The sequence below is a fragment of the Crocuta crocuta genome, unplaced genomic scaffold, assembly GCF_008692635.1.
Source record: "Crocuta crocuta isolate KB4526 unplaced genomic scaffold, BGI_CrCroc_1.0 scaffold31, whole genome shotgun sequence".
Lineage (NCBI taxonomy): Eukaryota > Metazoa > Chordata > Mammalia > Carnivora > Hyaenidae > Crocuta > Crocuta crocuta.
Window position 1 is genome coordinate 11,810,115 of NW_027528362.1, and position 12,129 is coordinate 11,822,243.

General features: G+C 48.6%; 1 protein-coding gene across 1 annotated transcript in view; it reads left to right on the forward strand.

The window, feature by feature from the left end:
• Positions 1-12,129, forward strand: part of MYO16 (myosin XVI) — a 461,549-nt gene that overhangs the window by 384,652 nt on the left and 64,768 nt on the right. Inside the window, exons 29-31 of the mRNA XM_077754002.1 lie at positions 1,732-1,978; positions 3,891-4,162; positions 11,988-12,122. Coding sequence (XP_077610128.1) covers positions 1,732-1,978; positions 3,891-4,162; positions 11,988-12,122 — 654 coding nt within the window. The remainder of the gene's footprint in view (positions 1-1,731; positions 1,979-3,890; positions 4,163-11,987; positions 12,123-12,129) is intronic.

Below are 12,129 nucleotides of genomic sequence, written 5' to 3' on the forward strand. Positions count from 1 at the left end.
TGGCTTAATTTTTTCCCCTTCAGATTAGTTCAGTGTGTCTGTTTTACCATTAACTTAATACAACTGCATTCCAAAGTAATGATTTAGTTTTGCCATTTGGAAAAGGGAAAAAAAGGCTTAAACATTTTATTAATTTAAAAACAAGTTTTTACTGTGTATTTATCTTTGAGAGAGAGAGAGAGAGAGAGAGAGAGAGACAGAGCATGAGCAGGGGAGGAGCAGAGAGAGAGACACAGAATCCAAAGCACGCTCCAGGCTTTGAGCTGACAGCACAGAGCCGGATGTGGGGCTCGAACTCACGAATCGTGAGATCATGACCTGAGACGAAGTCAGACGCCCAACCGACTGAGACCCCCAGGCGCCCCGCCTTAAGCACTTTGGATGTCTGCTCGTTATTTGCCTCTGCAGCTATAATTGTGTAACATCCTGCCCGGCTTCCAACTGTCTAATCAAGCTTCAAGATGAGTATCATAAAAATCACACATTTATTCTTTATAGCCAGGGAATATTTTAAAACACTTCGTGTTTTATGGCCTTTCCCCCTCCCGCCCTGCACTATAAAGAAAAATAAGATGTCTTTGCCACATACATCGGTTTTCCCCTGAAGTTATAGATCTTAGAATTCGAGCAGCTCCTTCTAACCTTAGAAACTTGGAATTGGAAGGGACAGCATCCTAAGGTCAAATGGCCCCCCTGGGAGTCCCTGAGCCTGGCCACAGCGTCCAGGAGAAGGGGCCATTTAAATCCTCCCAAACACACCGACTCCCCCTCTCACGTCCTTCTCCATTTACACCGTGTGTCCGTGGTTAGAATGTGCATTCCTCACATTGATCACAAATATGTGTCCCTGTGACTTCTCCATTGGGCATCCACTCTCTGGAGAGCTAAGATAGCGTCTATATGGTCAAAGGGAAAAGAGCGAGTTTGGTGTGTAAGCACCGAGAGCTGAAACTTGTCTCTCCTATTCATTGGTTGTGTTTATCTGGAGTTTTCTTAGCTTCACTCAGCTATTTCTTTGGGTATGAAATGGACATAATGGCGTATTAATTATCACTGAGTTTTGGCATTAAACAATGGAGTACCTAACACATGAAAGTACCTTGAAAATGGTGGGCGTTACTACTTTCATTTGCAAGTCTTACCATTAGTTAGTGACATGCTAGCGATTCCAAAGCGTGTTCACTCACTTATTTCTCTCAGTTCTTATACATTTTTCTACTTCCATATCCCCAGAAAGCAGAAAGGACATCCTACATTTCTACACAATCTCTTTCTAGAGTCTTAAATGCAGTGTTTGTTTTTCTAGAAGTTTAATCACGGTCTTACTAACACACCACGTGTGTTTTTGAAGCCTCCAATGTTTCTGTTATGATCTGATATAATGATCCTAAAATGGTCCGGTTGGAACCACACCACAGAATTCTCTGGGGTCTGAACCTGCTTCCTGCCCCTGGGTTTCAGTCCAGTCCATCACGTCCAGCCTGTGTTAGGGGAAGATGTGTGAAAGTCTCATGACTTAGGTCAAGGATCTGAGCTCTAAGGTTATCATTGCTGGATTTAGATATCTTTTCAAAGACGAGATTAGAATGTTTTGTAAACTCTTATTCTGGGTTAAGTGTACCTTATTTTATAGCTGCTCAGACATAAATGTGTTGTGACTTTTGTTTGTGGGCACCTGGGATTTCACTTCTGTTCCACTCGCTGACCCCCGATTGTGTTCTTTTATGGAAGTTATAAGAGGATTTCTGGCACGCCAGCATTTGCTTCAGAAAAGGAGCATCAGACAGCGAGAGGTCACGTCCATCAACAGCTTCCTGCAGATTACAGAGGACATGGGGTTGAAGACCTACGATGCCCTGGTCATTCAGAACGCTTCCGACATCGCCCGTGAAAACGACCGGCTCCGGAACGAAATGAAAGCTACTCACCATCAAGAAAAGGTGGAGGCCAGAAACAAGCCAGAGGAAGGAACCAAAAGGTAAGGGCAGATAGAATGCAACCTTAATTACCTTTGCAATTGATCCAGTGGAGACAGGAAAATTCCGATAGCCCTTAATGCAGAGTTCAGTCAAATATGACAGCGGTTACAGGAAGAAGCATAGATGTGTGCACCGTTTGCTCTTTGAAGCCTCGTCGCAATCGAAAAGGGTCCCCTCGTGTGCTTTCTTTTTATGCACTCGGTGCTATATGTGTCAGTTTCGCTGGAGGAAATAATTACCACTTCCCTTACGATGCTCTACCACTTACCATCTCAAGGCCAAAGTTTGAAGGCAGCTAACATTTCTGTGTTAGCAAAAATATATAGCTTGGTTCTTGGCATCTTTACACAAGTCTTCTGTGTGTGTATATATATACATATATATATAGGGTGACTCATAGAAACTTCTGGAAATCTGACCCCAGAAAATGAAGGAGCCATTCTGAGAACAGCAAAGTAGTGAAATCAGTGGTTGCATGTATTACATCGCCCTTAGTAATGTGTCACATTTTCTTCGCCGATACGGAAAGTTTTGGGAAAAGCTTTTGATTTTAAAGTTCACGTTGGATGCTGGGCTTGAAATAGAAATGTGGAGGCCACCTGGTCCTCCTCCAATTTGTCACTCTTGCCTGCCTGTGGAAGATGAGGACGCCCGTGGTCCTCAGTAGCCCTCCTGGGGAGTCCAGGGCCCTGGGTCCTAACTCGCGGTCAGGCAGATGTTTGTTGAAAAACAACATGGGAACTTGGCATTATCTGGTGGTTTCTCGCTAAAAACGACTCCCCTTCGTCTTTCCTGCCTATGTCAAACGATTTTTTTATTAAAGATGAAATGGTGATGTGTCTCTCGCTAATTAGCTTCAAATATCTCAGTGATTAAATCCTGAAAAAATTCCCTTTGTACGGAAAACTGTAATTAAACATTACAGGGAAAACAAATTATTCACTGAGTGCCACGCTTTCATCTTCAGCTAGTTCATTTTCTACATGGGTGTCTGGCTCTGCCTCGTGCTAGACCCCAGCCCGGCTGGGGCCCTGCTCCACAAAGGTATAATTACAGGAACAAATGCTCAGAGACTCCTTGTAAAATGAATGCCCTGGCATCTCGCTACTACATGATTACATTGACAGGGGAAGCCAGAAGGAATTTTTTTTAGACCAGATAACTATTCATTTTATCTGACTTCCAGAATAATATTTATTATTTTCACTGCTGGAACTAAACCACCACCCCAATTTCCCAATTTGATTACGTGTTCATTTGCCTGATGTAGAATTAACTGAGGAAGGATTTTTCTGCTTAGTCATTGCAAACCAGTGGTGGTTCGCTTGGCACTGGACAGCCAGATGGAGTAACAGAACAAAAATAATAATTCTGCGCATAATTACATAATTTGTTCACGGAGTTTCAGTGGCGAGGGGAGGTGGAGGAAGGAGAGAGAGGGCGCGAGAAATGTACATCTTTGACCATTTTAAGTCAAGTATCTACTCCTCGGCAAGGGGGAGGGGGTGAGGAACTCCTCGCATTTGATGCACCAGTAACTCTCTATTAAGATGGATTTCCCCGAAATTATCATTCAGATTGAAATTCTGGTTTTCTGATTTGCTTAATAATCAGAGTGTGAAAAATTCGTTCAGGGAGCGCCTGGTAGAAGATGCTGTGCTCCTGAAGGAGGGTTGCATTTGTGTGAGATGTTGAAAAAGTCCCCACGGTGGCTCTGCCCCGAGCTCCTTCATCATAAAGCCGGGGCCGGAAGGCCGGGCCGCTCTGTCCAGTTGTGTAGGTTCACCAGAGCGCTAGCCATGCATCCTCCAGCCGCGGCGTGATCGTGTCAGCTTAAGCGGGTTCGTTGTTACCATCTGAGTAATGCATCTGGGCCCCCTGGTGGGTGCCGTTTGCGTTTATTCCCCCCAGGGCCGAAGACAAGGGCGGACCCAGGCATTTCCCCTACGCCTCCGTCCGGGTGCCCGTGGCGGTGGACGGCCTGCTCCAGTCTCTGGCCGGCCCGTCCACCCGGTCTCCTTCTCTGCACTTGGTGTCCAGTCTGGAGGAGAGCAGTGGCCTCCCATCACCACGGAAACAACCTCCGCCCAAGCCAAAGAGGGACCCCACCACGCGGCTGAGCGCCTCCTACGAGGCTGTGAGCGCCTGCCTGTGGGCGGCCACCAGGGAGCCGGCCAGTGAAGGTCAGCGGAGGGGGGAGGGGGGCACGTGTTCGGGGCCCCGATGTTCTGCCTTCCGGTGTCTGAGTGCCCACGGCAGTGTCGTTGCCCTAATATATTTTTAATAGAAATACGTCCAGCTGTTGGCTTGCCAGCAGCTCTTTAATCATTAAATATAAATAATATGTATTCAGTTCTCTTAGCGTCTTGGGGAAAAGCCACTTAAATATCATTTCCTCCCTTCCCGGCCCCACATCAGCATCTTCCTCCATGTCCGGAGCCCTTCAGAGAGTCTGTCCTAGTCTGCATAGATGTTCATGGACTACAGGCCTCCGAAAATTCATCAGGCTTCCCTATCACCACAATCTAATTAAAAATTAAGTCTGTTTTATCATGTGGAAAGTGAAACATTCAGGCAGAGGGGAATCCCACCCCGGCAGAATTCGGTCGGCAGATCTTGGGGGTCTAGCCGAGGGAAGTTCCTGCGTTGGTAGCCCATAAATATATATTTGTACATTTATATGTATACATTTATATATACGTGGATATATATAGATATATTCACATTTCATGTTTATTTTTGAGAGAAGGAGACACAGAGTGTGAGTGGGGGAGGGACAGAGCAAGAGGGAGACACAGAATCCGAAGCAGATTCCAGACCCCGAGCTGTCAGCACAGAGCCCGACACGGGCTTGAACCCATGAGCTGTGAGATCGTGACCTGAGCTGGAGTCGGACACTTAACCGACTGAGCCCCCCAGGCGCCCCTAGAAATATTTACGCCGGAAAGAAGGAAGCCACGGTCTTTTCTCAGTGCAGTCTCTCATTAGCTTGTTCACAGGACTAATACTGCTCAATGATTAATTTTTAAACTAGTGAAACATCGAGGCAGCACACCTTGGCAGAACAGGCACTAATGCCTCAGAGGTTACACATCGCCTCCTGAAAGTTAGGCCCTGTTGTAGGCCCGTGGGGGCAACATAATAATGGAAACACACAGAATTATCTTTCCTTGTGGGGTTTAAGTTCTAGCGCAGGAAGACACATAATTTTCTTTCTTCACTGTCTTATTTTCATCTTTATTCTAGAATAGCTGTTGGCACACAGTAGGCACTGAATAAACACTTAGTGAACAATTTGATTCTTATCAACAAATCAAAATGAGCACAATTTGGCTCACAATTCACCCTTGAGACGTGTTGCATCAGGACTGTCGGCGTATTTTTCACAGAAGCCCCATGATTATATGGTGCTGTTACCTGAAATTTGACAGAAATCAGGCCTTCTGTGAACGCCATCCTGAGACTGTGTTCCTGGGCATAGAACAGGATTGCATGGTCCACCACTATGACACATGTGTCCACTCAGCGTGTCGTCATTAAGTGTACGCCGTGCTCTGGCCTCCCCCAGAGGGCCATGGAGGCCGGTGGGAGAGAGAAACAGGCAAACAAATTATGAGACAAACAGAGTAGCTGCAAAGAGAGCAGATGGTGTGGAACACAGAGCAAGGAGGCTGACCCCTGCTGGAGCCTGGGGAGGGGTCGGGAAGGACATTGAGTGACGTTACGCATGCGAGGTCAAGTCCAATGGGTAACGGTGGGGTAACAGCAAAGGCTATGGACTCCTCCCACCAAAACAATGTTATAACAAGGTCACAATATATCACAGCTCAGGGGAGTCCCTTTCCACCCCCCCCCCTTTTCCAATTTGTAGCTGGTTGTAAATCGATGCTACATTCACTCATCTATGCTCCACCAGCCGGTGAGCCGGCATTTGCTAGGGCATCTTTTATGTCCGAGGTCCCCGTGCTAAGCGTTAAGTTTCCTCTGACACCAGGCAACATCACACTGGCATGACTGGAATACACTGGATACGTACACACACAGATGCACGTGTTTTCTTGATGAGCAAGCTTCTTGTTCCTTTTCTCTCATGGATTAAATACATAGGCCCCCAGTTGTCAGTGAGAATAGAGCCAAATAACTTGTGTCCTGGGCAAAATGGTGACTTGAAAGCCTCCTGACATGACTTAGCAAACCTTCAAAGAGCAAGTGTTCTGTCTCAGAACATTTTTATCTCCTAACAGATCCTAAAAATGACTTAAGTCCCTAGATCGTTGCACGGAAGCTCAGATAAGAGTCAAGTTTGAGAACGTGGGATTGAACACTTCGGTTACTGTTGGGACACCAGGACTTGCCCGAGAGGTGTGCTTTGACCATGAAATGTCTACCTGACCCCATCTTGATGGAGTCACGGGTGTTTTCCCCATAAATCTTAGGACTAAAAAAATGTTAAGAAAATTCTTTTTTTAAAGAAAATTCTTAAAAGAAGTTCATTTTTCATAACCCTTACATCCATATTTGCAAATGAACTGTTAGCAAGCATTTGTGTGAACACACACGCACATGGGCACACACACACACACACACACATACACACACACAGAAACAGCCATAAAACCAAATGAGACTTTAATACTCCAACTGCGGGTTTCTAATGTTAGTTTATGAAGACCAAAGATTTCCAGGTCTCACTCCGAAAGATTCGAATTCAGTAGCTATGGGGTAGGGCGGGCAGTCGCATCATCTGCATTCCCAGTAAAGCACTCCAGGTGGTCTGGTGGTGCTGAAGCCCAGCTCAGGCCCCCAAGAAACCAGCCAGTCACCTGTGGTTAATTTCCAATTGTGCAGCAAGTAAGAAGGCAATGCCCGATGACCATCGCAGCTGGCACTGACTCAGCCTCTATTAGGTGCCGGGCATTATTCAGTCTTTACAGCTACCCGGTGAGAGGGTCCATCACCCTGACCCCTCGGTGGTTGGGGACATTGAGTCAGGGAGCCGTGGTAATATAATCTGCCCCGTGTCACATGCTCATGCTTTGGACCCAAGCAGTGAGACATTGGAGGCCAGTCTCTCGACTGCCTCTGAATAACCACGCTACCTCTATTTACAACAGTTTAGTACCAAAAATATGTTTATCTGCCTCAAAAGCAAACCTTGAGGGAATGTATCAGTTACCTGTTGTTGCTTAGCAGCTGGTCCAGAATGTAGGGACTGAGATACAAGGCAGCCATCTTATTGCTAGTGCTTGGGTTGCGGGCATTCGCTGGGCTCCTCCGGGTAGTTCTCAGTCAAGGTCCCTCATGAAGCTGCGGGTGGCGGCTGGCGGCTAGAATCATCTGAAAGCTGGTCACTTGTGGCACCTCGGCCGTGTAAGGACTAGGACTCCTTAGGCATCTCTGTCTCGAGATGGTCTCTCCCCGCGGTGTGTGCAGGATGACAGCTTCGGGGTAGCCGGACGTCATACGTGTAGCATCAGTGTGGCAAAGGCTTATACGCTCCAGGAAGGGAGTGCCCGGCAGCCCTGGCGGCCGAGGGTCTCCCGTTCACCGCCTTCCACCTGTCGGGCAGTCCCAGGGGTGCAGCCGGGCTGACGGAGGAGAAACAGACTCCACATCTCGATCTGACTAGGAATACCGTTGAGGCCAGTGTGGGGGGAATTCAGTTCCAACCCACACACTGGGCAAAACAGGTCACACCCTTCCCGCATCTGAAACACACTCACGCCTCCTCCAGACTCCCCAGACCTCATCCCCTTGCCCCAGCAGGGCCAGGCCCACAGTCCCCACCTCATCCGTCTCAGCCAGACCCTGGTGTCCCGTACGGTCAGGCACAGCCGCGTAGCTGGGCAGCTCTTCCAGGCTGCCCCCTTCTATCTGAAGACAGGTTCTCTGTTCCTGGCAGGGGTCCCTGGAGGGACAGGTGTGCATGCTCTTGACCGGAGGGGGGAGCTTGGGAGGCACGAGACACTTGCGTACGACACTTGGGCACGGGATGCCTGTGCCGTGAGTAGGATTCGGTCCTGCTGTCTGGAAATGACTTTCCATGGCTCGGAGGTCCCTGCTCTGCAGTCCTGGCTCCCCGTCGATTTAGAATTCCTAATCCACAAGAAGCATCTTGTTTGGGGCTCGCAGCCTGCTTTCTGCTCATAAAATGCTGAGCCACCAGAACCTCTTCCGTTTTCTAATACCTCCACTCCTTTCAGTGCACGCTGATACAGTTCCTTGAAAAGCTCTGTGAGTTTCTTGTGAGTCAATTTCTCATCCACTCGGATAGTGACAAGCCACAGCCACTAACTTTTTCGAGACCATCTCTTCTCTACTCTGGACCCTCTCCAGGGGTTCTTGTGGGGCAATGCCCTCCATGTTCTCACAAGTCCTGGGGTTTTGCTGCTTTGGAAGGGTGTGTGAGGCACTAATTTAAATCTTTCCGAGGTCTTGATCAAGGGCTGCAAAGCCATGATCTTGGCTCCATCTTTGTTTTCCTGGAAACGGCCCAGATTTCCTCTCCGTTTGGAAGTTACTTCTTCACTTCACAAGTGTTTGCCATTTGGACCGCCTGGCAGTGAGGAGCCATGTGATTTTCAAACCCAGAAAGCCCTGGCTCCTTTATAGTTACTAGTTCTTTCTTTAGCTTATGTCTTTACTCTCACATTTTACTAGAGGCAGCTAGAATAATCCAGAAGGCAGCTTTCACACTCTGCCTGCAGCCCCTCCTTCGCTAGATGATCCACTTCCCTGAGCATGGTTTCTATTTTCCACATCACGGCAGGTGACAGTGTTGCTGACCCTTCCGTGGTGGCATAAAAAGGGCTGTGCTTCCTCCGGATTCCAGCATCTTCCTCCCTCTCCTTGAAGCCTCACCAAGAGTATTCTTAAGGATCACCATGCTTCTGCTAACATGCTCTTCAAGGCTCCTCCAATTTTCCAAACCCTCCACCACGCGTTTTCAAGTTAGTTCATTGTAGCCAACTCCAGGCACCAGTGTCCACACTAGCCTTCTACTGCTATGTAACAAACCTCTCTGAAATCTAGTGGCTTCAAATAACACCGATGCTGTTGTTACCTCTCAGCGGCTGGCTGGGCTCAGCGAAGCCTTCCCCCGGTTCTGCCACAGCTGTGGTCAGATGGTGGCTGGTGTGGAATCATCTCACAACTCTGGTCACTCGGTATTTCTGGTGTCTAGGCTGGGGAAACCTGGACACCTGGGGGCCACAGTGGATGGGGTCCCCCAGTAATCCTTTTATCTCTGTGGTCCTTCCCCAAACATGTGCTATACACCAGAGCTGCTCCAGGCTACACAGACATCCTGCATAGAGATCAGGGCCCCCGAGATGTGTCCCAAGGGAGCAAGAGCCAGACAGAGGCTGTACTGCCCATGATCCAGCCTCAGAAGGCAGGTGGCTTCCCCTTTGTCATAGTTTATTCAACAGGGACAGTCAGTCACAGAGGCCCTCCTAGTTTCCACGTTGTGGAAGAGTGTGTGGGATTGAAAATCCCACCAAAGCCAGTTTGGGCAAACACAATTTGCCACAAATCCTTTAAATTATTCAAATCTTCGGAACAATTCTGTAATACTAAGGTTAAAAAAATTTGTTTGGTTCGTTAGCTTTCTAGAAGCTTATGAGCCGCTGTATTTTAGCACACTGAAAGCCTTCGGAATAATCCCCATGAATTACAGAGTTATGCTGTAATCGGTGTTTTCTGCTCCTAAAAGTTGGCTGCTTTGGGGAACCCCGTATCATACTGGCTTCCAGAGATGTCTTGCAGGTTAGAAATTTAACTTTGTTCTTTCCCTTTCTTATTTGGATTCCCCCCGCTCCTTTCCCAATTTGGTTCATGATTCCAGCGTGTGAGAGCAGCAGCTGAGCACCTTACATACAGTATCTCTCCTTTTTATTCCTCCGAGATAATTACCGAGATCATCATTTTGTGTGTGACTGTACTGGAGCTTAGAGAAATTTGCCCATGACTTCGTTCAAGTTCACAGCTGGCACCTTGCCACCCCCTACACACACACACACACACACACACACACGCATGCACACATACACACACACTCGCACACTCACACACATACACACACACACACACACTCACACAGAGTTCTCTGATCGCTTATTGTGGCCTGTTGTTCTCGGACCTCCTGGCATGTAGCACATTCCAACATGCGAGAGAATCTACTCGTTTGTTTTACTGTTTGTGTCGTCAGCACCTCCCACCCGGGCAGAAGAAGGTAGAGAACATTCTGTGTTCACAAATGTGTCTCAGTCGGGGCTGCTGGAATACAGGGCAAAATGAATGACTGCAGGAAGGAGAGGACACACGGGGACCGGAATCCAGATCTTTCTGACTCCCAAGTCCTTACTTTGCAGCCCTGATACCTTTAGCGGCTCCCACGATCGGAGACAGAGATCTCTGCCCGACGTGCAAGCTGATAGAAAAACCTGGCTGCCAGGAACAGCTCAGGACCTCAGCACAATTAGCTGTGCTTATATGAAGAATTCCTTCAGATGAGTAAAATAGCAAATAAGCAAATAGTTCAAGATTTTTGAGAACTTCTGCTATGTCAGCAACACGTTCCGCAATTTTTTAAAATTAACATCTCCGTTTCCAGAGACATTAGAGTTAATAAGAACGCTATTACAATTTACAGTAAAAATATGCTGAAGGGGTTTTTTTAATTTTTAAATTTTTTTACATTTTTTTGAGAGAGAGAGAGCACACGTGCACACGCGTGCACACACACCCACATGCACACATGCACAAGCGGGGGAGGGGCACGGAGAAGGAGAGAGAATCCTAAGCAGGCTCTGAGCCATTAATACAGAGGCAGATGTGGGCCTCGAACTCACAAACTGAGAACTCACAAACCTGAGCGGAAATCTGGTTGGACGCTGAACTGACTGAGCCTCCCAGGCACCCCTAGAATTTTCAAAAATGTAGCCTTTAGTAAATGTTTGAGTCATATTTAAATAATTTTTCTCCCTCTTTCATTGTTTTTCTAAATTATCTCCCTTTTCAACTCAAGAAGTATCCACCATAGGGGGCGCCTGGGTGGCTCAGCTGGTTGTGCTTATTGACAGGCCCAGGTCATGATCTCAGGGGCCCTGAGTTCCAGCCCCTGGTTGGGCTCTGTGCTGACCGCTCAGAGCCTGGAGCCTGCTTGGGATTCTGTGTCTCCCTCTGTCTCTGCCCTTCCCCCATTTACACTCTGTCTCTCTCTCTCTCTCAAAAATAAACATTAAAAATTTGAAACAAAAAGTCATAACAATAAAAAGAAGTTTCCATCTTAGACGTGGTTTTTTGTTTTGCTTTATTTTTACTTTCTGTTGTTGTTTTTTTAATTATTATTATTAATCTCTAAGCCCAACATGGGGCTCAAACTCTGAACCCCAAGATCAGGAGTTCCATCCTCTCCCTGCCCAGCCGGGCACCTGTCCACCTCGGAAGTGCTTAGTGAAGTGCTGCACTCTTGATTCCCCTGTTAAATACGTGCTTCTGTTAAGGATTCAAATATACGGGTTAATTGTAAAAACTCACCCTCGGCATCTTTTTTATAAAGTCCCTTCTAAGAGAGTCATCTCCCCAGGACCTGCTGCTGTACGTGGTGGGTGTTTTGTTTTGCTGACTGCATAGCAGTGACGAGGAGCCCACGCCTTTGCTACAGGAAGCACCCGCGAGCCGCCAACCGGCCAAGGAGCCTGCGGGCGCAGCGAGGCTGGTCCGGCCCACACTCGCCTCCGGCCGGGCCGGGCCCTGGGAGTGTGTTCCGGAAAAAGCAGGTCCGAAAGGCCCCTCCCGGGCTTGGCCACGCAGACCCCCTGTGCGCGGGGCTGACGACCCGGGCCGCCTCGCCGCCCCCACGACGCCTGGCTCAGCCCTCGACGTGGCCTCCGGCTCCAGGGTCCGGCCCGTCTCCCCGGTGGCGGGCGGGCCGGGCGCGGCGGGGCCCGGGGGGNGGAAGGCGGGGTCCGGCTGACGCCCATCCCTCCCCTGTCCCCCCTCCAGCTCTCACCCGGCCCCGGCCGCACAGCGACGACTACAGCGCCATGAAGAAGGTGCCCCCGCGCAAGCCCAAGCGCAGCCCCGACACCAAGCTCAGCGGCTCCTCGGAGGAGATCGCGGGCGCGCGGCGCAGCGGGGGCCCGGG